The following is a 25,789-nucleotide window of genomic DNA, read 5'->3' on the forward strand; positions in this document are numbered from 1 at the left end:
AGCTAATCTCTCTGGACGTCGAAATATTTCGTAACGAAGTAACAGTCGCCACGCCAGCTGCGTGCCGGCTGACGTGCTGTAAAGAATATATTTTATATAAATTAATGACAATGCCTTGAGTTATTTCTTAGAAGCGCCAAGGTTGGTAATTCTGGGAAGTGCGGGCGCGCCGAGTTACGTAGAGAGCGAGCGAGCGGCGCGATGTCGCTCCGCGTGCGCCGCCCGCTGCCGTGTGTTTACCTCCGCTTCGTGTGAGCGGCGCGCTACCACCAGTCGACTTTCGTGCACGACAGAGGAACTACGCCGCGACGGCCCGTAACGTCGAACTTTCACCTCCCGTCGCGATATCTGTATCTGTGATAAATACATCGGCATCGAGTGAAATTGAATGTGCACGTTCTTAGAAGAGGTTTCTGCGACGGCACGCGGACGAACGGCCGCCAGCGTCGTCGATTTCTGCAAATTAATTTCTCCAGTGCATTTCGCTTCTACGAAACAACTTATAAAGAGTTTACCGAGAAGCGAAACGGCAATAAAGTGGATTTGAGGAAATATCAGTAATTATAAGTGAACTGTGTGTTTCCGTGTTCTGTCGCTACATAAGACGTTTACATTGGATCCCAATCACCCGATCGCACCTCCAATGGTGGTTAAACTACCAGGTGAGATTAGAATACGGATTATGTTTTTATTCATTGTTTATTTATAAAATTATAAAGTCTGTATTGTGTCAGATGAAAGTCATCACTGATTTAAATAAGAACACAAATGCACTCAACTTGTATGTGGCGCCAAGTGATATCGTAAAGGTCTTCAGGTCATCTACATTACAAACTTAGCTGTCCCGGTTCCACATATTTGTCGTAACAGTGATCGTTTCGATTACTGCAGCACCATAATAATTTAACGTTCGTACGAAGTTTCGAAAGTAAATTCACACATACAAGCAGACTTTCAACAGATTAACACCTTGCTCACCTTGACGAGATATTATACTATTCGATGAAAAATCCTGTTTTATATTAACAAGATTTTTATTTAATTTAACGTAAGAATACATCGATTCCACTTTAACCATATTATTAAATGGTTCAATCAAAATGCCAAGTCTCCGTAACAGCCTGTGAATGTCCCACTGCTGGGCTAAAGGCCTCCTCTCCTCTTTTTGAGGAGAAGGTTTGGAGCTTATTCCACCACGCTGCTCCAATGCGGGTTGGTAGAATTCACATGTGGCAGAATTTCAGTGAAATTAGACACATGCAGGTTTCCTCACGATGTTTTCCTTCACCGTAAAGCACGAGATGAATTATAATCACAAATTAAGCACATGAAAATTCAGTGGTGCTTGCCCGGGTTTGAACCCACGATCATCGGTTAAGATTCACGCGTTCTTACCACTGGGCCATCTCGGCTTTTTGTATCGGCCAAGTATAATTTAACTATTATTTAATGCTATATTAATTATAACGTTAGATTTTATGAAAAAAATATATGTCGAAACATAAATGTTAAAATTTAACTTTCATTATTGGAAATTCGAAAGTTTCAATAAATACAATTTGCAATTATATTTGATCATACTATGTATAAACAAATATATTTAACTAATTTTTTTATGTTGTTATACTAATTGAAATGATAATTTATATATACCACCAATAATTTAATGCTATATAAATGAAATAGTTTTTGAAAAAAAAATTATGATTAGGACTAATTATTCAACAAATGAGTGATTCAACTCTTAGGAAACCAAGTCGGTTTTTTTGCGCGCGAATAGAGAATGAATTACTAAAACAAAATATATGAAAATTATGCTTTCCCATTTACCAAAAAATATATATTTAGCGCACATTATTTATACTAGTATTAAGTATACTACTAAGATAAACTTTTTATACGAAATACAAAATTGATACAAAAACTGGATCACCAAAGACTTTCTCAATGAGTATTGTCTAACGATTACTTCATTGTGAAATAAAATTTACTTGCAAAATCCATAGCAACTGTATTATGAGTGACGAAATTTTATCATGTTTGATCTAAGCGTATTTCCTTTCGTCATATATAAACAATATGTATATTTGAATAACTTTGCGTAAATTATAAATCTTAGCATTGCGAATTAAATAAATATTTTTACGCAATGTTGGTTTTTAATCTTGTGATAATGACGCAACGATGCACGATTATGTTGATACGATATCGATATTGTAATCGATATTGTATTATAGTAGCCAATTTTATATTTTTTTACTAAAAAATTGATTGATTATTTCCTTTTCAAACTGCCCACTTAATCAAAAATATTGATAGTAGAGTACATGACTTATCAATGATAAAAAAAATATATTTTGTTATCCTAATTATTTCCTATAAATTGAAAAGATATTTAAAAAAGTCTTGAACAGAATTTATAAAAAATATTATTATAAATGCTGCATAGCGTAATAACTTTAAATCGAACAGTGCGTAGGCTTTGATTAAATAAAATTTAAATGTAATTCTACTATAATTTATACATTTTAAATTTGTATCGGCTTCGTTCCATGTGATCCACGCGATCGTCGGTTTTTCGATAAATCGCTTTAAATGTTTCGTTATAACTTTTAGTTTCGTCTTTTTCCATCTAATATAAATATTAAAGTCTACATCTCCACTACCACTGCGCTCAAAACAAACAAGTTACGAATATCTTTAGCAAACAACGTGTCATATTCATTACGTATATTATGTGATAGTAAGTATTTTAACTCAATCTGATTTTATGCTTAATCTTGCGTCATAACTTCCAAAAACATGTTTTAATTAAAATATAATTAATTAAAGTTTATTCTTTGCTTTACTATTTTAAGAGTATAAATTGTTCACACTTACGATTCCACGTAAGTACAATATTATTTGGACTCACATTTCAATGAATAATGCTGTTGGACGCTAGAAGTTAAATTGGCATTTGGCGCCTGTAATATTTACTTTAACTACAGTGTCTGTCACGTACCGTATATATAATATTTACTAGTAAAGATTTGTACAAACCTGTCCAGGAACCTCGCCAGTGTTCTAACGCTAAACAGCCATATTTCTGTGTTTCTGTTTTAAAGTTGAATGAGTCAGTGTATATAGAGCCACGAGCTTTAAAATATATCATTTCCAATATAAACAGGCAATAAAAATAATAGATAGGTATGGCTCCATTGCTATATTTAATTAAGTTACAGTTTTATCATATATATGAACAGTTAACAAATATAAAAAAGCAAGTATGTTAAATGTATTAAATTTAGCGACGAGTCAGTTCTTAATTAAGAAGTTTGTTAAGAGTTGTTTTAACGGAAGCAATATAAATAAAAAGTTTTCTTTGTAATAGCCAAGGTTATTTATTTTCCGTCAATCTAAGATTAAACCGCAGAAACTCGATTATGCAGTTTATATTTGTATTTTTAAGCTCCTACAGAAGTGACATGATCACTTTGTAATAAAATCTATTAAAAAACAATAACCATTGAATAAAATACTGGCATTTGTTATAATTTTCGAAGGATGGTGGTAGGGCTTTGTGCAAGCTCGTCTGGGTAGGTACCACCCACTCATCAGATATTCTACCGCAAAATAGCAATACTTGATATTGTTGTGTTCCGGTTTGGAGGGTGAGTCAGCCAGTGTAATTACAGGCACAAGGGACATAAAATCTTAGTTCCCAAGGTTGGTGGCGCATTGGCTATAAGCGATGGTTGACATTTCTTACAATGCCAATGTCTAAGGGCGTTTTGTGACCACTTACCATCAGGTGACCCATATGCTCGTCCACCTTCCTATTCTATAAAAAAAAAGATCTTATAGACTATTTTTCATATGGAATTCTTCTTGAACGTAAAAATTATTGTATTCTATGAAATTGCAATTATAATTACAATAGCATACAATAACGATTTACATACAAACAAAATGTTAAGACAGTCCTTCATAAACATATTAAACAGTTAACTTTATTGTTTGATTTTCCTTTGTTTAAATACTCAGAATACTGCATTCCTCTTCAATGTATATAATGTATTCGTTCCAAATAAGATATCGTGCGTTTGATATAAATATTCACCAACAACACGTCAAATTAGCAAATTATGATATAATGATGATGATTTTCTCTTGACTGATGCCGTTTACGGTAGCTTCTCAACATAGACTAAAACCAACATCGCAGATATTTTAGTGCATAATATGGAAGCCTATGTTTACGGATACGTGTGACCGTAAACATGGATGCATCCTATTCCATCACTTGCATATTCAGATAGGACGGCGATCGAACACAATCGAAAAGATTTCGTTAAACCGACAGATTTACGCAATATACCTACAGCACAGTAGTGTGAACACAGCATGTCCAAAACCTACTGAAAAATTCCGGACAGAAAATCTCAATAACTTTTTAATGACCCGTTTGAAGACAAGACCTCGGGGTCTGCATCCCTTAAAATATAAAATAGTTATTTAAGATACTAAAAATGTCTAAATAAATAGGTATATGATAAATATATTCAAATCCGGCCATAATTACCGCACCTACACGCGCCGCTACCGCCTCACTGCAGACCGGTTACCGCGAACAATCGCACATTGTTCTCGTTTTACCGGGAACACAGGTAAAACGAATACGGGGAACCGTGCATTTGTTTCGCTAACAGAGACAATAGTGTTTTTTACCAGTTATTTTTATGTCTCTAAGAGCATCTCGACTCATTCTATTGTTAAACATTTATTATAAGAATGCCTTGTGACAATTTTAGTTTCTTAGGAATTAGAACGTCCGCAGATTTTCTCTTATAATTGTGTCAAGGAAATTATTTCTGTTGCATACGCACGCTCTTGTAGATAGTACGTTAGTCATTGATATTTATGTATAAGTTTTATTAGATACGACAATTTACACGACACAATAAATAAATAAAAGTATTATTGCGTAAATCTTGCCAATTGTATAAACTTTACAGTTACAAAAGCAATAAAATAAACAAAGAAGTATAAAAATAAATGCAAATTAAAACTTGTTAAACTACACGCAATATTTACATGAATATAATTCAAACATCTCAATTATAATTATTACATCCTAAGTAATAAGTAACAATGAAATTAATACTCAATAATTGCTCATAAATTTTCACTCATCATTTCATCTTTAAGAATAAAATTAATATTAATTTTTTTCATTGTCATCACGATGATATCGCAATGGCGGTATTTTAAACGTTTGCAAGTTATAAAAATAATTGCGGCAATAAATAGCATTATGCAGTTATTATACAGATTCGTTAGACATGACCCATTACAGGGTAAGTTTTTTATGTTAAACATTTTGTAAAAAACACAAAATAAATAATTTAGTATGTTTGTTTGAAATCGATGAAACATTAATTGTAACGTGTTATACGTACCCCTCTTTCGCAAAGTAGATTAACAGACGACAGAATGAGGTATAATTAATAAAAACTCATGAATTTTATCAAATAAAAACAGACAAAGCAAATTACGTTAATCAATTAACAAGTGACGCTACATTTAATGAGGCTCTTAAAATGAAAAAAAAAAACTTCGGCTTATATTAATATATGATTAAAAATATGTTTTTATTCATTCAGCATGTCCATAAATACTGAATAACAATTCTATAAGTAAATTCTAATAAAGCGTTGTGTATTCGTCATAACTATACACCGCCATGCTTTTATGGTGACCGCGCTTGCATAATGTAGGCGGCAAAGTTTCCTAGAAACAGTGTTACCGACATCGGCCGACTATGAGTGCTACTTATCTTGTAAGCCAGCTTTAACGAAACGAATATTGTATATTAATTAAAGTTTCTAATACATTGATTTAGAATTGTGTAATACATGATATTAAACAGAAATCGCTTCTCGCGGCTTCTTTACATAAAATTGAATTTGAAATTAGTTTTAATTTATCTTCAACCTGTGTAAAAATTAAGTAAAATTTGAATAATATTATCGATTATTATTAAAACAAACATATATTTCAAATTGTTAATTAGTATGTGCATTAGTTTTATTTTAATAAATAAATAATAAAAAACGAATTATGGGTAAAACTATTGCCATATATATCTAATTAGTTCGGATAAAAATCTTTTAGAAATTACATATAATCCCGCTCTTAATTGTATTGAATAAAGTTCTATATTAAACGACAATTTAATTCGGTTTTAAACAAATATGATAATGTTATGATAACATTAAAAATAAGCGAAATTTAATATTCGAATACATTTAAATTAGTGGACATCATTACTTTAACTTTTAGATAGCAGAATCTCTTAAAATGCTAGTTTCCGTTAAACGTCAAATTTGTAATATTAACGTATGGATTAACTCACAAATATAACATAACATTAACAAACAATTTTACATATATTCGCTTTTAAACTAAGTTATTATATTTATTTCTTATTCTGTGGTCTGAGGTATCGAAATACTTTTTTTGTCTATGGTATGTACCGTGTAAATGTCTATCGCGTTCTTAATTACACTTGGTCAACATTTTTAACCAGCAACACTTTCGATCATTATTTAAAATACTTCAGTAGTAGAATTTAAAAGTATTTTTTTTCATTGCACAACGTGAAACTTGCATTGTCGAGATGTAAAAATACGTATCTACGTATGACCTCACATAAAAAAAACTAGAAACAACTCATCGGCTTAACTTCGTTAGTGTAGTTTTTTGTTAGTTTTTTTCACGTCACTTGTAGTAATTACAAGGTTTTTTTAATTACATACTATAAAATATTTCTTACGATCAGTTTTACTCACGTAGGCGAAGAAGTGTTCCATGTTTTGACAATAAAATAAACCACATTACGTCACACAATTCTATAAAATATTTTAAAGGTCCTTCAGCTTTTAAAGGTCATTTTACCGTTTTAATTATGTGTTAGTATAAATATGAATATAATATTTGTGTTGAAGTTTAAAAAAATTTCATTGGTCCATGTACATGTCCGCTGACTTACTAGGTCAACGAACTAACGTCATTCATGTTACAGATAGTCGATGCGTGGGAAAAGTTTATATAAATAAGATAATGCTAATAATAATTATTATTAAGAATTTTATTTAATATTTTTATTTTTTGTTTAATTACCGTTGATAAGTATTTCAAAATGAACGTTTAATAAAAATTTGTTGCACCATTGACATTGAAATTCCACTGATGATCTTAATACCCAAAGATATTTTATTTGAATTTTCTCACTTGTTTATCGAAAGTGATTTAAGATATTTCTTTTACAGTTTGGAATTTTAAGTGAATTAAAGTAAGACAGAGAAAGCATATTTCGCAAGCGTGCTATTTATACTCTACATTATTTATATAAGTAAATGTGTTAACTAAATACAACTTGTTAATGTAAAAGTTGTATATTTATTACAATAATATATGACTCAATTTATAGTCGAGATCGCTAGCCATATATTCAATTAGAAGTCAAGATTATTATTCATAATAAAGAAACATGAAATATTATCATAATAGATTAAGGTAATTCATATATGCAGGAAGTATAATAACCGTTATTTTTTCGCCGTAATCGGGTAAAAAGATTCAAAGTGCACTACTAGGAAAATGTGCGTCCGATTGAAACGAAAGAACGAGGTAGGATGGGTGCGCGCGCGCAGGTACGCTTGTTCTCAGAACACGAAGTTTTTGCTCCTTTTTCGATTCGAGTTTACCGAGAACCCGGCCCGGTGGCGGGTCTACTCGGAACGCGTAATTAATCCTTAGAAGCCTTCAGAGGGTTGTTACGAGAAATCGTCGTATTTTTTTATGTTTCATAGAGAATTGACATGTTGCCTTTGAACTCGATTCGATTGTCTGCTTCAAAGATAATTCATTAAATTATATATGCATTAATATTGGACAAATGTTGAATGTGTTTGTGCCAGAACTTTTACTTGTATGTTATATGTTTCGGTTTTTCTTTAGCAAATTATTAAGTTCAAAATATTAATTAATTAACATTAATCATTTTGATTTAATGATTATTAAACATTTTTCTGTGAATTCGTATCTTTAAGCAATAAAGTAAATTTACAGTAACAGTAACAGCCTGTTAATTCCCACTGCTGGGTTAAGGCCTCCTCTCCCTTTTGAGGAGATGGTAAACTTCTCCTCAAGTCTAATATTTATTGTCATGTAATTAAGGGATTAATTATTCGTCGTAGCTTATAACTTTTTGTATACAAAAGCATTGAACGATGAACGAAGGTAAAGGAATGTTCAATTAAATGCAAAAAACACCAAATGATGAAAAAGCAAATCTGTATTTTCATATAATATGGTGTACTTATTATTGTGCTGTATAAAGCAGCGATGTTTTCGATCAAGGCTACTATTTTCAAAGAGAGCAAGTGTGCGCAGACACAGGTGCATTCTCTGTTAGCTTTCCCACATAATTTGTTACGGCTACTGGTACTGTTAATGAAACGAACGGAAAAGGTTCGAACGCAGGACCATCGGCTTTTACGTGCTTTCCGGGGAACAGGACTGAAAACACTGTCAACTTATAACGAACTGTTGATAATCAACCGACCCAGAATTTGAAGTCAAAACATCGGAACCTGCAACTCACGAGCTAGACACTAAAACGATGAGGTTAAATAAATGCAATTGTAGTGTAGCACTAAAAGTGTTGTGCTGTCGTAGAAATAATGGTTACTCTTAGAGCGTCTGGTTATTTGTACTATCTAAATTGTTAGTTGTTAATCTAACTCCTAGTTTAGATAGCAATATCGAATTAATACACTAAGTTCATTTTCCACAACCCAAACACATACATTATGTATGTATGACGGTCTCGTCTCGGCGCTGGTAGGAAAACATATATATAAAATATATTCAAATAAAATAAAAAAAGCTTTTAAGAAACAAAGAATTATGAATCGTTATTTTACAAGAATATATCAAATGTAAAGATTTAATCGTTTCGGACAATTGATTCTACCGAGAAGAACAGGATCGAAACTCAGTACCTAATTACTCTTTTACGCACCAATTAAATTACATATGTACATGCTTTATAGATCTTGAAATATCGATTATTTATTGATTTTAATCCTATCTAAATCAATACTTGGTTTAGTTTTTGACAGGTTTTAAAAGCAAGTATTCTTTACAGAAATTGAGTAAAAACAATAAAACGATTTCGATGCAGAATGAATGGAAAATGTACTTGAACTGATCGTGAGAAATGAAAAGAGAACTAATAGAACGTATTAGTTTCACTTCTGTCACGTGTACTGTCTGGTCTACAAGCTATTTTAAATGAAAAACAAAAGCCATTACCTACAGCATAGAATAATTAGAATAATTAACAATTTCGCATGGCCGACGGTATCTTTTGAATCTTTAGAAACATTTAAGTACGTCGAATCAATTCGTCTCGACTCAAAATGTATACGGTCATCGGCAAAAGTATATTTTTTAGAAAGTCAATATTCTTATTGGTTTCTCGCAGCACGAAGACTAGAATGAAACGTTTTTTTTTCGTTCGTCGCTCTTTATCAGGCGAGGTTTTTTGTTCGTGGAAGAAATACTCGTAACACGAATCTTTGATTATCTCCGCGGTTGGACGCAACAAATATCGTTGACCTAGGATGGGGATCGGTGGACGCAAAAAGACTAGCTGATTCCCAGAAAGTGGACTAGTTTAAAATTTCAATAGCCAAGTACTGCGAAGCCGATCGACACGTTTGCCTGACGTATTGATTGAAATAATGCTTTGATATTTTGCGAGATTGATCCGCAAACAAAAGCGATAAGGTCTAGTTTAGAATGCTTGAGTTCGATTTTCCTGTCCGAATTAGTTCCGTTGTTAAATATTTATAAATACGCTTTTGTTTTTTACTTAGAAATCTTAGCATTTTTAAAATATTTAGAAAAAAACAGTTTATCTGAAATACAAAATAGATCTTAGCAAATTTTTAACTCACTGGTAATAGGAACTTAATAGAATATAATTGTCAGCTGTTGTAACTTAATACGGTGAAGGTTAAGTATCACCTTACTGTCAGTCAACCTGTCTACTCGTTAAGTTACGTTGAAACAATGTAGACAACAGTGAATAAAATATTTACTGATAAAATAAGGCTCAAGCGTGTTGTTGTCATCGTCACGAAAAAAATGTCAAATCGTGTTACGGTTGAGAAAGTTCAGCACAGGAACTGAAATAAAAACGTGAATGGAGGCAAATTTGTAATCCAATAACCCGTTCAACAAGTTCACAGTAGGAAACCCCTTTCACTCGCAAGCGCTGGCGCGGGATAAAAATAGTCACTCTTATTTACAGATTACAACATCTAATTGACCGGCTATAAATCTGAACCTATGCCGGTGAAATATAACGGAACGCGTTTATTTAAAAATCGAATGGGCCACGGAATGGCTTTCCGAGAAGCGCGGCGCAACGTCGAACGCCCAACCGGTCGGCGAAGTTCTCGGAACACGCGAAGGTTGCTCAGCTAAACTCTTACATTGGAACGGAACGTTCATTGCCGAACTCTTAATGTGCTTTTGACTACAGCATACATACACTATACTTGACTTTTTATTGCCAGTCTGCCGGCTATGCTCACTGGATTTAGGGCAACGTTACCGCCATTTTGCGCTTAGTTTTTTATAAACAAGATCCATTCCACATTCAAATTACATTCATTTGCTTTTTAATGAATCTATAAAAACATGATAACAATAAAAATGGCAATTAAATCCTTGAGAAATGAAGATTAAAAAATATAAATTGCATACAAACATGTTCTTGTATCTACCTCAATTTTAAAGGAATTTTTCTCCGAAAATTACATAAACGACGGTTATTATAATAAGAATTACTAAAGCCTCATTGAGATGCGTCCGAATATGAAATTTAAGTTCTATTTTAGCTGATTTAAATGATTATTATACGTACTGTAGATATATCAGATTAGCATTAAAAATGCTGATTACTTGGCTTTCTATTTAGATACAAGAATTCCACGGCGTACGTACGTGTGATGAAATCGGTTCTCGTTCCGCTCTTTGAAGTCAAAGGCCACGAAGAAATTGAGGCTATCTCACTTGGCGGTTAATGGGGTTGCCAACATGTATGAAAATTTTAACAAACGCTATAGGATTTAATTTATTATTTTAATAAACAAGAGAAAATGTGTAAAAATATCGTTCACTAAATATTAAGCTCAATATTCTTTTTCGATTAAGTAATTTAATAATTAATAAATGCTTCTCAGAAGTGGAAACACATACAAAGTCATTTTTAATAAAATGTTAAACCAATTAAAGTTGCTTAATTAAAGTAGGTATACGAAGAAACCCAATAAACAGAACTGACTTGTAAATAATTGTGATATTTCCGTTCTCGGGTAAGCCATAGTAAGTTGGCCTTATAAAGTAAAATATGCAACATTTATTATATACATATGATTAATTATATACTATTTACATTAAATACGTAGTTGATTGAATTAAAAATAATTGTTGTACACATAGTGGCAGCGGAGAATGGTGACAAAAATGGTAGAAAAAAAATAATATTTCCGTCTTCTATTCCGATTTTCTAGACGATATTTTAACCAGTGCCACAAGTGGAAGTAATATGTCGGAGTACTAAAACTTTCAGTTGCATTTATACTATAACCAGCTTCATAGACATGTTTCAACCAAACAAATTTATAATTTGCCTCACCTAAGACTAGGATAATAACATTTATATGTATGCAATAATTAAATTTTTTAATTTTGCTTTTGTTAAAGAAAACGTCGCCTGTTATAACAATAATGAGTCATTCATTAATGTGTGCATACCTATACTGTATACAATACTCCGAAATTACCGTGCTAACTCAAAACACATACTTAAATATATTACACCATTACAAAATAAAAATACACAAATATTTGTCAAGAACTGAAGTCATGTCTATAACATTCACGAAGGAGACAGGTGTTTTGAATATACTTACTCTTATAAAGTGTATTTATTTTAACGATATTCAACTTCCTTCGAAGATTGTATAATAATTTTAAATATTAGTGCATATATTGTAACAAAATACTAGTTTTCTATGGAAGTTTCAACCGATATAAACACATATACAAGTGCCAGGGTATGAATTCCAGGAAGCTTAGTTCGCCGGCTATTAATATACCGGCTATTTTCATTCTAGATATCTTAACGAGCTGCCCCAAAACTCTAGTCTGATGTATGAATTCCAAAAATCCGTATCAGACGCTTTTGATGTATTTTGCACGTGATTGTATTATAATAAGTGCTATCGGTTTTAACGTTTATTGTTTTTTATGTTAAAAATTGTTAAATATCCAAAATAGTCCGCGATGAAAGCCACTTAAAATTTATGTAAATATATTATGATAATAATAAAAGCTAAATGATTTCATATGTTCAAGAGTCTTGTCTGAAAAAAAACCATAAAATATTGTCGATAGTAAAATTAGACTCGGTGATGAAATCTGAAATTTTGCTATTATACTTTACTCGGCTCATATGAACAACAGCTGACAGGCGCAAGTATTTTATATATTTTAAAAGTCCCCTAAATCCTGCTTTCTCATCACCCAGTCTAAAACATTTATTATTTTAGCTCTTTACTATATACTGATAAGTGTTTTAAATAAAAACTTTGCTACAAAACATTATTTTTACATAAGAATAGTAAAACAATAATGTATGTACGTAAATTGAAATAGGTTATCAATAAATTGACATGTAGAACTGGTTCTTGTACAAAAACAGTCTTGAAGCGAATGTCAATTATTTATCTGTTCCGAGAAAATTATACGTTCGAAAACAATTTGACGGTCGGAATGTCTGTCCAAAAATACAATACGGCGAAAAATATAAAAGCAAATGAGCAATATAGTGGTATAATTATATTCCGAAGGCTATTCAAATGTATAACTGTATGAATAGGTGTTTTATTTTGAAAGTACTACCCATGTTCACAAAATTTGCTGTTTTTTTATTCTTTATGAATAACAAGAAGACATACCAGATTGATTATATGTTATCACTGCTCCAATTTATTTATGCGTATATTTATTGATCGCAGTTTGATTTTGTTATGTATTTACTTACAAATAAAAATAAAGAAACTGTTGGATCGGCGATTAATAAAAAATGTATACTTATTTACGCGCCTTAAAAAGCGTCTAGCACTATAGTTATCTATAAAATTCTTCAAGAGTAATAGTTGCTCATTTTTGATCATAAAACAAGTCTGATATTTCGTATTTTTTTCTAAATAAAATTATTTTTTAATTTTATTTTTTAATATTTATCGATTTTTTATCGATTCTGTTATCGTTATTATGTAGTCAAATGAATGTCACTTGTCACTTTCATTTCCACATCATTTTCCATTACGACTTACTAAGCAATGTTTTTTTTTTCTTACTAAGCTATGAAAATCGAACAATTTATACCGTCGTTTCCGCTTAAATTTTTTGTTACAGAGGATTTTATATTTTTCTGTCAAATGTAGTATACTATAGTGTAGTGTGTCGACTTTACGCTTTCTATTGTATTACATATTATTTACTCAAGGAGTGTTCGGAACTAAGATGTTATGTCCTTTGTGCCTGTAATTACAATAGCTCATTCACCCTTCAAACCGGAACAACAAAACCAAGTACTGTTATGCGGTAGAATATCTGAAAGTATGAAATGTGCAAAATTAATCTGAAATGTAGGCTGTGCTTTAATGTACTTTATTATATCGTGACTTATTTCCTTTAAGATGTCGCTGAGCATTAAAATACTGAGTGTATACGGATTATTATTTAAAACTAAAACTAATAACAGTTAACACTTCGGGTTCCTTTTTAAATTTTAAATATTACAAAAGCTTAATTATATCTTTTGTTGCCATTTTCAACCATTTTAAAACTAGAATATTCTCTATTCTTAGCGAAATGTTGAAACGGCGTCCATTTCTCTTCTCATTTCCGACAGGCGGACTCTTTGAACATGGCGGGTGTTCGAGCGAATAATGACTTGTTTTTTGTTGATATCCCTTGTTTTATTCACAACTGTTATGTTTTAGAAGTGCAGTTTATTTTAGCACATTTTTTTCTATATTTTGATAAGCGACGCATTTGAAAGTTTTATGTTTTAAGAATTTAATACAATTAATATCCGGCCGCTGAGAGAATGCATGACATCACCTGTTCGGAATGTAGACTTATTTAAAAATAACAGGTTCAATAAATAGTAAAAGATATAAAAATTACATAACACGTTATATATCTTAAGTTGAAAAAAATAATATACGGCCTTAAATATAAACGTTGCTTAGCGACTGTTTAGTTATACACATATTTCACTTTTTCTGTCCTTATTGTTTTGACATTCAAAAGAATAAGATAGCATTGTTTAAGTAAACTGTTTATTAAATATTTAATAATATACATATTTATTTAATATCCAAAAACATCATCTAGACACGTTAAAAGTGATTTATTTATTTGAATAGTTCTCGCTACTGTAACTAATTATACACACTCAAATATACCATGCACCACCCCGTATTGAAGGAGTTTGGTGAAATAGTCTCCATATCCACTCCTCAAGAGAGGCCTTTGCCCAAAAGTGGGAGACATCTGCGAGCTTATAACATACCAGCATCGAAACAGTACTTACATTCCAAAGAGAACAATGGATCACTTAAGAATTACCTGTATAAGAAAAAAACAACTAAAAAAAATTAAGGTACAAAACCATAAAAAAGAATTAACAATGTGATGTTTGATAATTTGGTGAAAAGGTCGTAGTCTCAGCTAGGCTGTTTTTGCTTTTCAGTCAACACAAACGTTACATTCAGTGCAGTAAAAGGTAAAAGAAGATAAAATTACTTAAATAATAAACTTCTGTTAATAATAATTTTATAAAACATTTTTTTTTATTAACTACTGCTATTGTCAATCATATAATTATGTAACGTGAAGTAATCGATAAGTACTAATTACATTATTTATTTTAAAGACGCTTCATATACATTTAATTTAGTTATTTTTTATTGTTTCTTTACGTTACTATGGAATCTTTAAATGCTTAGTTTATGTTTACAGTATTTCACGCTAAAGGTTGTGGGTTCGATTCCCACCCAGGACAGACATTTGTGTGCATGAACATGTCCGTTTGTCCTGAGTCTGGGTGTAATTATCTATTTAAGTATGTATTTACAAAAGAAAAGTAGTATAATTATGTAATATATCAGTTGTCTGGTTTCCATAGAACAAGCTCTGCTTAGTTTGGGATCAGATGGCCGTGTGTGAATAATGTCCCAGGATATTATTATTATTATTTATTTTTATACTTCACGATTAATCGTGATAACGAACATTTATTATATATTTATGATTCTTTTAATCAGCATCTTAAGAGAAGCTACATTATCAAATCCAACGACGCAATACTCGATGATTATAATCTTTGTTTTTCCATCTTAAAATTCTTTATATTATTGTTGTCCTAAATACGTATACCGAATTTCAGTACAATTCGATACAGGGCATGGGCTAAAATCAATGATACTTGGGTGCGCTAGGCGCAGGTCAAAGGCTTCCTAATTTATATAAAAATGCTTAAGCTAAGTTAACACAATTGCTATATTTATGAATTTACGCCCATAAGTATACTAATATAACTTGTATTTATATACTTGTATAGTATTCGGTATTTCGGTAACTTTACAGCTTTTATAGGAATTTATTCTTATATAGTATTCACCAGCGGATCAAAATAAAAGGAATGACCCTTTGGAATCAAACGTACTTACCAAATTTTATCAGCATCGTGTCAATGGTATACTATAAAAGCGTCACAAACAGACATATAATGTAGATGATTTTTTTAACTAATTTGAATTAAATTGTAAAAGTTGCTTTTAAATATTTTTGCCGATTGTATGCTTTTCACTGAATAGGTTGTATCTTGAGGGGATCACATTTGAATCGAAAACACAGGCCTACTATACTCGATTTGTCATTTCTTTCTTTAAAATACTTACTATTTTTAATATACTTACTTACTTTTTAGTGTAATTAAAATCGAATACTATAATTAAAGTACCTATACTATATACTTTGGGTATTTTATTTTAATTTGTGGATGTTGTTATGGTCATTGCCTTTCCAAAAATAAAAAATCATAAACAACTTTCAAATGTTTTATATATTTGCAACTATATATAAATATATACGTCTATACCATACTAAAATCAATAAAACTATAAAACAATTATCATTCGCTCCGTGGAATACTTTGAAATTTGGTTTATTATAACATTATACATTTGATCCAACGACCATTTTGAATACATTAAATATAACCGGTACAACAGTTATTTGCGGTCATTTGTATTAATAGAGTAATTAAAACTATTTATCATGTGTTAAATCGCGCTATTTAGATGAATCAAACGAAATTTTATCAATATATATCTGTAATACATAGTTTAATGTATAAATAAATGAAAAAAAATAACATAACTCCTTATTTTGTTTAAACCGACCGACAGTTCGCAAATATGATTAAAAAACACAGTATATAGAATATAAACAGAAAGCTTATATTAAGGTCCGTTAATGAGGTTTTAGTTTACTCTAATTAAACTTCTAGGACGCTCGGGACGGATACGACAAAGAAACACCGAGCTATGACTAAAATGTTGTTTGGTATTATGTTCGCGTGAACAGAATAAACATATTATATTTTTGTGCCAAATCCCGAGGGAGAAGTGTTATTTAGTTTTTTTTTTTAATCTGTCATAATTAGTTACGTGTCTAAGTTACAACCTTGAAAAGACAATAGCAACACAGTATACGGTTTCAAAGTGACTGGTGATGTGAAAGTCGCAAGTTCTATAGCGACCCTAACAAATGAACACGATTTCCTAAAAAGCCAATCTTTGCCAAGATTCTTTATAAAAAAAGGGATATGATCGTAATACCCTAGCATATTTTCATTAATACAAACAAAAATAACCTAACCTCTTTTTACAGTCACTTAACAAGAATATAACTAAAATATAAATAGGAAATAAGCTAAATTAAACATAATATCCTGTGATTACATTTTCCTGTCATTATCGATAATTTTGTTAATTATTACATTGAAAGTAGTAATTAGTAGCAGATTGGTTCAGTTCGTCGGAACCGATTTTTGCTCTTAATTACATCGCTTTAAACACGCTGCCTGGAATTTTGATAGACCGGTATTATTGTTGATTATATACGCTTAATATTAATTAATAAAAACCTATATCTGGTTTTATTAATTAACATTAAACATATACATGTATTATTATATATATTTTATACCATAATTATTATTAATTGTTACACATAATAATAATTATGTCCTCCAGACCGATTTCGGCCACGGCGGCCAATCTCAAGAGAGATTAGCCAACTACGCAGGAGATATTATAGTGTACAATTGTGTGCGCAAACACAGGTGCAATCTCTGTTCCCTAACTCTCATAATCCGATGGGACGGTAATCCGACACGACCGGAAAGAGTTCAGGCGCAGGACCAACGGCTTTACGTGCTTTTCGAGGCACGGGAGTGTACACACTTCCAACTTCCAGACTCTGGGCTGCTACTGAGAATTTTCTGGCAGAAAAACCCAATAACTTTTTATTAAGAATATTGTATCTAATAAATAAGAGACTAAATGATAATACCTTATCTTGTATGAAAAATAAAAATTACCTACCTAGCATTAATAACATAAGAATTAATCTTAAATATTTTTAATAATTCCAATTAAATCCGAAATTAAAGTGATCTATAACGAAAACCTCAATAAATTCTGATATCTAATTACATTTTTATTGACAGATGATCAAATTTTTATTAGGCGTCCTTCCGAGAAATCCTTCCACAGCCGCCATTAAAAACGTTGATTTTTTATCGCAAACAAGATTACTTTAATATCGACATGATTATTCGCGGAAGATCTGAATATTCTAAGAACGAAATATCGCTTGATTTAACGCTTACTCAGATACATGAAAAGTTCGGTGTAAATAATATAATAAATACTATAGTTTGCTGTTTTTCAATGTGCGTGTGTAACACACATTGAAAAAAAAAATCACCACTCAAAAATACTTTACTCAAATATTACATCATTTAGATATATAGCATTCAAAATAAATTTAAAAAATATAACGAACTTAAATTAATAACAAAAGTAGTCTAAGAATTTAATGGTGATGACGTAACATAATATTGAGGAATTTATTGTCAGTAGTCTATTTGTGCAACCTGATCTTATCATATTCACAGATGCTAATTAAAATCACCTGTAAGTATCTCAATATGTCTTGAATGTTTATTAACATTTTGATTAAGTACTATGTATTACGATGAGTACTTTACTGGTTTGGCTATTATATAATTATTTGGCTATTATATAATTATTTTGCTATTATATATACGGTATTGGTATAAAAGTATATAATTGTTATTATATTTCGGAACAGTCACAGATTTCTGTATATTTTTTTTCCTCTTTTATATTTATAATTACCAACAGAGTGCTAATCACCGCTCGGATCGAATTGAATAACCCTTGCGTTCTGACAATTAAATAAATATTCAATCCTATCGGTGATTCAATTATATATATATATATAAAATATATATATATATATATATATATATATATATATATATAAATTTTACTCAATCCAATTGAAAAACCCTTGTGTTCTATCCATTGTATTTACATGGTTTTTTTACATTCCTTGATATTTTAAATAAACCATCTTATGGTTTTTATGATATATTACACAAAGAATTAATTATACAATTGTTGTTTTTATATTTGCTACAATATTCTTATAAAAATATAACTTTTATTGTGTATTCTAAGAAAATGGATAATAAATAGAATTTCCGATCGCGCTATTTTCATTTGGAATTTTAATACCAGCTTAAAGTATTTGCATTTTATTGAATAAAATATAAGAAAAATCGGATACAATACTTTCCTAACGACTCTCTGTAAAGTTGTGTTAAAATATATAAAATAAATTGAACTGTACGTTCACCTCAAAAAGAGAAGCGTCTCTTTGTAAGAAACGTTTTTAATCAAAATATGCGTTTAGAAAATTTGTTCAAAATTTAATTTGACAAGTTTATTCTCAACACGCTCAAAAAAATTAAATACATAAAAACAACAAATAGGTAAAGAGGATATAATCTGTTTGCTTTAAAGTTCAATCTTTGCTTAATAGTTCTTAAGCAATATCTGTTAGGCGCAATGATTTATATTAGAAACTAATTAAACATTACAAAATATGTGATTATGTTGTGATATTTAAATTGTTATCGATAAAAACAACACGACACTAACTTCCGAAATGTTTGTTTAATTCTCGTAAAGAAGAAATGACGTAACTATTACAAGTTAATTATTAGTAATCAAAACGAATAGATACATAATATTGACAAATAATTAATTTATAATCGTTTCTTAATAATATTTAAGGAATTTATTTCAAACTATTGTTTTTGTAAGGTTTTTTTTAATTCAGTAAAAGGACACTCGAAAAATTAAAAACTGCAAAACTTTTACAAAAACATTTATAAAAACATTTTGCCCATTGAATCTGGAAGAAAGAGTTGATATAAAAAACCATAAATCTTCATATTCTATGTAATGTGCTAATGACTCTTTTTATTTATATTGCAACACCATTCCAATAAACTACTTTACTTTATTTTACTTCTAAACTTTACAGACAATCCAAACGCCTTTTTTTAAATTAATATCGTAATGAAAATCATGGATTATTGTTAAAGATCTCAACCAATTATACCGCGTCAATCAAATGTCAAAGTTGTTTATTTGTCTTTACTTCTCTTGAGGTTGGCAATAGTGGAATAAGCTCTAAAGAGCAGTATGTAAAAGACAAGCCAAGGCAACTGTGGGACATTTACGGTTTGTTAATAATTAAGGTCGTAAGTAATCAAGGAAAAAAGCCTGAGACGCTATATCATTTGAATAAGTATCATTGGTTTTATTTTTACTTCTATTAGGAGTGATAAAAATAAATCATACGTACTTTTTAAAGATATATTATCAACAGATACGATTTTTTTTTAATTTAGGATGAATTTACTCTTTAAATACATAGTTTCATGTTATCTTTTTTGATATTTATTGTTTTAATAACCTTGTCACATTTTTTTCTGTTTAGTATTACCCTCTCTTATATTGTGATGCTCATTATAGCCGAAGTGATATATTTTAAGCCTCTTCGTCGCAGACATAGGTACTTAATAATTCTATAACACGGTCGTACTTTAAAAATACTCATTTTAAGCTGGCGCCGTCGACGTATTTTTATCTCTATTCACAACGATAATATGATAACAATGACTAAGGGATTAATTGCCCAAAAACAATAAGCATGTCATATTCGTTTTTGATAAAAAAAGAAATGATTTAAAAATAACGATTTGTTACCATTTTAGTTAGTTTTTTTTTCCACATTTTTATTAAAACGAGTATTACTAGTTACATTGTAAAAGTACGAAACTAAACAGATGAGATAGTAAATGTATTCTTTAATTTATGGACAAAAATAAATAAGCAAGCGTAACCGATACTATTTTCAAGAAAGTTTATGTCTGGTTATAGCAAGCTTCTATAAATAAAACAAAGGCCAACCTTCGCCCTAGGTGAGTCAGGTTTAAGTATAAAACGGTAGAGCGGCACTTCAAGAGAAATCGCATACACGCCATGACGCGACCTTTCCGAGTACTGTATCATTACTCGTTTTTTTATTTGTATTTAACTATACGTAAAATCTTTTCTGATTATTTTGGACACAGTTTAATTACATAAAAAATATTTGCCTTATTCTGCAAAAAAATAGACGAACGTTTTTTAAAAAAAAAAAAACAGTGCACCTCATATTTTAAAAATGGATCCTGATGATAGAAAACGTTAGTTATACTCTGTCTATGTAATACAAAAAAAAACGTTATATTCGATGGAATAGGCAACGAGTTTTTATATTTTATCGTCTTTTTTTCTCTTATACAGACGAGATTCTCGAAGAATTAATTATAATATTACACAGATGAAGTCATGCGATCTCCCGAGTCGTGACTCGTGTCTTAACATTTATTTATAATTAGTCTAGAGTGTGTTGTGATAGTTGAATAATAAAACATATTACATTCTATATATAAAGCAACGTTTTCATTGGTATAATACTCGAACCTATGAACAAATAAGAAAAAAAAACGATGATAGGGTGAAATTTAGTAACAAAATTGAGTTCCAGGGAAGGACAAAAACTACTTTTACTTAATACGTGCCTCCCCCTCCCGAACAAGAAGTCGCAGTTGAAAACTAGTTATATATAATTACAGTACAGTTACAGTAACAGCCTGTTAATGTCCCATTGCTGGGCCAACGCCTCCTCTCCCTTTTGAGGAGAAGGTTTTTGAAGCTTATTCCACCACGCTACTCCAATCCCGATTGGTGGCATACACATGTGACAGAATTTCAGTGAAATTAGACACATGCAGGTTTTCCCACGATGTTTTTCCTTCACCGTCAAGCACGAGATGAATTATAATCACAAACTAAGCCCACGATCATCAGTTAAGATTCACGCGCTCTTACCACTGGGCCATCTCGGCTTTTTAACGAAGTATTAAGTAATAGTTTTTAAAGATGTGTATAAGATACTGAATATGATACACACTCAACAACGCACGAATGTTAATTACAATTAGGCTATTTGTTGCATGTTAATGATCATTGATGAGGTCATAAGATCTCGTGACTGGTGTCATTGGACCGTGCTCACGATTATAATAAGCAAGTTTTATTCATACGTTGTCTCTGCGATTACGTCACTTTATTTACTAAAATTATAAGTGCGTAAGTCTGTGTTATGATATAAATTATTGAATTATTAAAACTAATCATAGGAAAGGGTAGAGAATGGTATTATAAAAAGAGGTTTTAAAGAATAATATTTTTTTTTAATTTACGCCGAGCGACTTATATTACTAGACTAATAGAGCGACTAGGTTATCGCTGTTTTTTTTTTTTAATATTTGTAATTTATCACCTTTTCGACATATATTATTTCTAAATTTTATATTTTTGTAATTATTTATTAACTTAAATAATTGAATACTCTAATATTAATATGTGCCTAGATTACTTAATGTTAGGTTATTATAAATAATCTTTATAACTATCGGTCTTATTGACTTGAAATTGAGCATAGTTACTCCTTTTGCGACGTGGACTTAAAATAAACGGACTCTACGGAATTCCTATCCAAAATAAATTATTCATCTGAAATTTTCAACTGACTTTAGATATTAAAATTTTAACTGTTCGAAGTCGGTATCTAGTATACCTAATATGAAAAACCAACGTCCTAGAGATGACATCATTTTTTAGAAATTTTATAACGAAGTTCCTTTTAACATTCAAAATTGATGAGCTTTATTTATTAATTTAACATATATATTTCTTTAAAAACATGACTAGGATTGGTGACTAATAACTTGAAGAAAATACATTAATCTAAAAAGTAACAAAAACTTTAATGAGTCATATTGATTTAAATACGTAGAATGATTTATAATAAGATATTACAACACAGTACGTTATTCTATACATCATTAATAATTATATTATTCCAGTTAGCGTGGACATTTATCAGATAACGATATTATTTTTTTATTTTTTATCTGTGATATATTTAATGCTTTTTTGTAATCCCTTCAGGATATTATGAAAATAATAACATAATTACCGATTAAAACAAAGCTATTATATGTTTAAAGCGAACCAATTTTATTAAAATCTTTAAAAAAAGGACACACTAGACAATTGCAAGAACTATTATTCATTTAAGTAGACCAGATGTAAGATTTATAATGATTAAAGATAAAAAAATCTGGTCTATATATATATATATATATATTAAATGAGTACGAAGGAACTGTCGGGTCATATCTTTTTGAATATCACGCTTTGTATTGTTTATTTGAAAACGCAATTTTTTTATATATTTTTTTATAAATTTACTGGATTCTTTTATGTTTCCAAAAAAATTCCAATGACACATTAGAGTTATCAATCCTATGTTTTGAAATTATGCTTATTAATTCGAAGAACGAGTTAATATTCGAATTCGTGACATTAAAATTTCTTTGTTATCGATACTCGAGGCGTTGTCAATACTTAACCGTAGTTTATTAATCATTTTTCCGAGTATTCAAATGCGTGAAATTAATACCTTTAGACGTTAAGTTTTAGGAAAGGTATTAGTAACAAAAGTTATTCTTAGAAATACGCCGTCATTCCAGGGCGAATATCAAGAAAGATTCTTAATCTTAAGAACAATGCAAAGTAAAGCGTCGGCTAGAGATAATGTATGTGTATCCTCTTGGATACCTGTGTAAAATATGACTGGTTATTTTCTGCTTAAGTATTTATTTCTTTGAAGTTTAAAGTAACAATTACATTACAAAGTTCTGAATACATAACAAAAAAAAAACCAATTGTATGAATGTTGGATTGTATTAAGAGCTCATGGCGTAAACAAGACGAGGTAGTTGAACCGGTTGGAAAACTTTTCGTGTTTAAAATTAAAGTATTCATGGTGTTTTCTTCTTTTTATGAAAATTTGAAGAAAATATATGTATCATATATATATTTCGTAATCGTATTACATTTTTTTTGTATTGATAATACTAAAGCTAGACGAGCGACCAGAAAAAAAAACAAACAAACAATAGAGAAAAAGGTACTGAACTGGGTTGTCTGTGCCTATTTATACATAGGTCCCGTATCCCGTATCGTAATACACAAATCGTGATAAGTGAACGATTAATATTGATTATCTTTATTCCCAGTTGATAAACTAATTCGATACATCGATGACATCATTTTCATAAAGATTAATATCGATATGATTTCATATGACTTAAACGAAACAAAATACTCGGGGAAGCTACTAAAACATTAAGAAAAACGACATGAGCTCCTAGTATGAACAGTTATTATATACATATAATACGTATATGTATATATTTATAATAGTAACACTGCCATCACTCCAATCATCCGAATCAAATGCAGATTTGGATATGCGTGTGACAGAACTTAATATGGCATTTGTCTTTGATTACAATCAGTAATCCAAGTAGTATTGCTATAAAAAAAAACAAATTGTTTTATAATTCAATCAATTTAAATGAAATACTTGTAATAAAAAAGTTTATACATATGTATATTTTCCGATAAAAAAGATTTTTTTTTGCTCAAACAAAAGACACGATGTTATATTTATTTTTTGTACAACTATTTATATATATATATAAATTATTGGTTATAACCAAAATGACTTCATGTTATGATACTGCCATTACACAATTAATATCAGACATTGACCATAAAAGGCACACTATGTTTATTTGTATTTTCCAACCGGTTCAACTACCTCGTCTTGTTTACGCCATGAACATAGAGTTCGTAGAAGTACTCATTATGGTACAAAACCATCATGACCACGGACAGCGAAGCATACCTAAGCAGTGTTATTGAATCAACAGCTATAGTATAATGTCGGCTTACAATAATTTTGTTAGTATAATTAAATTAGTCACACATTTCGATGGAAGTTATTTAAATCGATTTCATAAAATAAAGGACCGTACTCCTTGATAAATTAGACGTTTTATAACCAATTTCATAATTCAGGTACAAACTGTAATTAAAAAAATATTGATAACCTCGTAAAATACAAGAAAAATGTGATCTATCCATCGAAAATTTTGCCATAAATATAACTGACGCAATGGAAATTAAACATTCATTTATTCATCAGACATTCTATTAAAAAAAATAATGTTTCTAATTTTTAAACTGCAACTATTTCATGTAGATTGCCATTAACATTGTAATACAAATTTAATTAATAAATATAATACTTAAAAATATATTATATCTAGCTAATAGGATTTTATTACATAAGCTTGATTAATAAATTATATAAAATAAATTACTATCTAAGCTGGACCTTAAATGATTAGCAGTCACAATACTCGGGAATTTAACATCATGCTCATTCCAGCAATACCTAAGCTTAAACATTACGCTACTAATTCCTCGATACACTAGCCCCGTCTCATGATATACGGAACTATTATAAGAATGAGTTCCGAGAATGTGTATACTCATCGTCAGACCCCAAGTTAAAGAAGTACATACCACGAACAACGGTACGCTCTGAGAAATTGAAATCGGAGTGTGGCGAGTTCCGTGAACCGCGGTGACCTTCCGAATGTGTACTTATTTCGATCGGAAATTAGGAAAATTGCCTTAGCTTCATTTGTATTTAAAAAGTCAAATTATAATAAAATCCACAAATGAAATAAACGCCTTTTTTCATTTTCTTGCATTGTCATTAAATCCTAAGGTATACTCAACATTTCAAATCTCTAAATCATCAGGAAATCAGTTAAAAATCCTGTATAGACATTGTTCATAGTAAGGTAAAATTAAGGAAACCACAACAAAAACATATCTAATATTTTTAATCTATAACAGTGAAAGGTATAAATATTGTTAATGGTTTATACATTTTTAGTATATTAGTATTATAGTGAAATATTTGCTATATTGTGAAATTATTTTAACGA

General features: G+C 30.2%; 1 protein-coding gene across 1 annotated transcript in view; it reads left to right on the forward strand.

Annotated features, from left to right (window-relative positions):
• Positions 1–201: 201 nt before the first annotated feature.
• The window catches only part of LOC126770829 (suppressor of cytokine signaling 2-like), a 31,319-nt gene continuing 5,731 nt past the window's right edge, over positions 202–25,789 (forward strand). Inside the window, exon 1 of the mRNA XM_050490421.1 lies at positions 202–662. Coding sequence (XP_050346378.1) covers positions 644–662 — 19 coding nt within the window. The 5' untranslated portion in view covers positions 202–643. The remainder of the gene's footprint in view (positions 663–25,789) is intronic.

The sequence above is a fragment of the Nymphalis io genome, chromosome 9 (assembly GCF_905147045.1).
Source record: "Nymphalis io chromosome 9, ilAglIoxx1.1, whole genome shotgun sequence".
In the NCBI taxonomy this organism is placed as follows: Eukaryota; Metazoa; Arthropoda; class Insecta; order Lepidoptera; family Nymphalidae; genus Nymphalis; species Nymphalis io.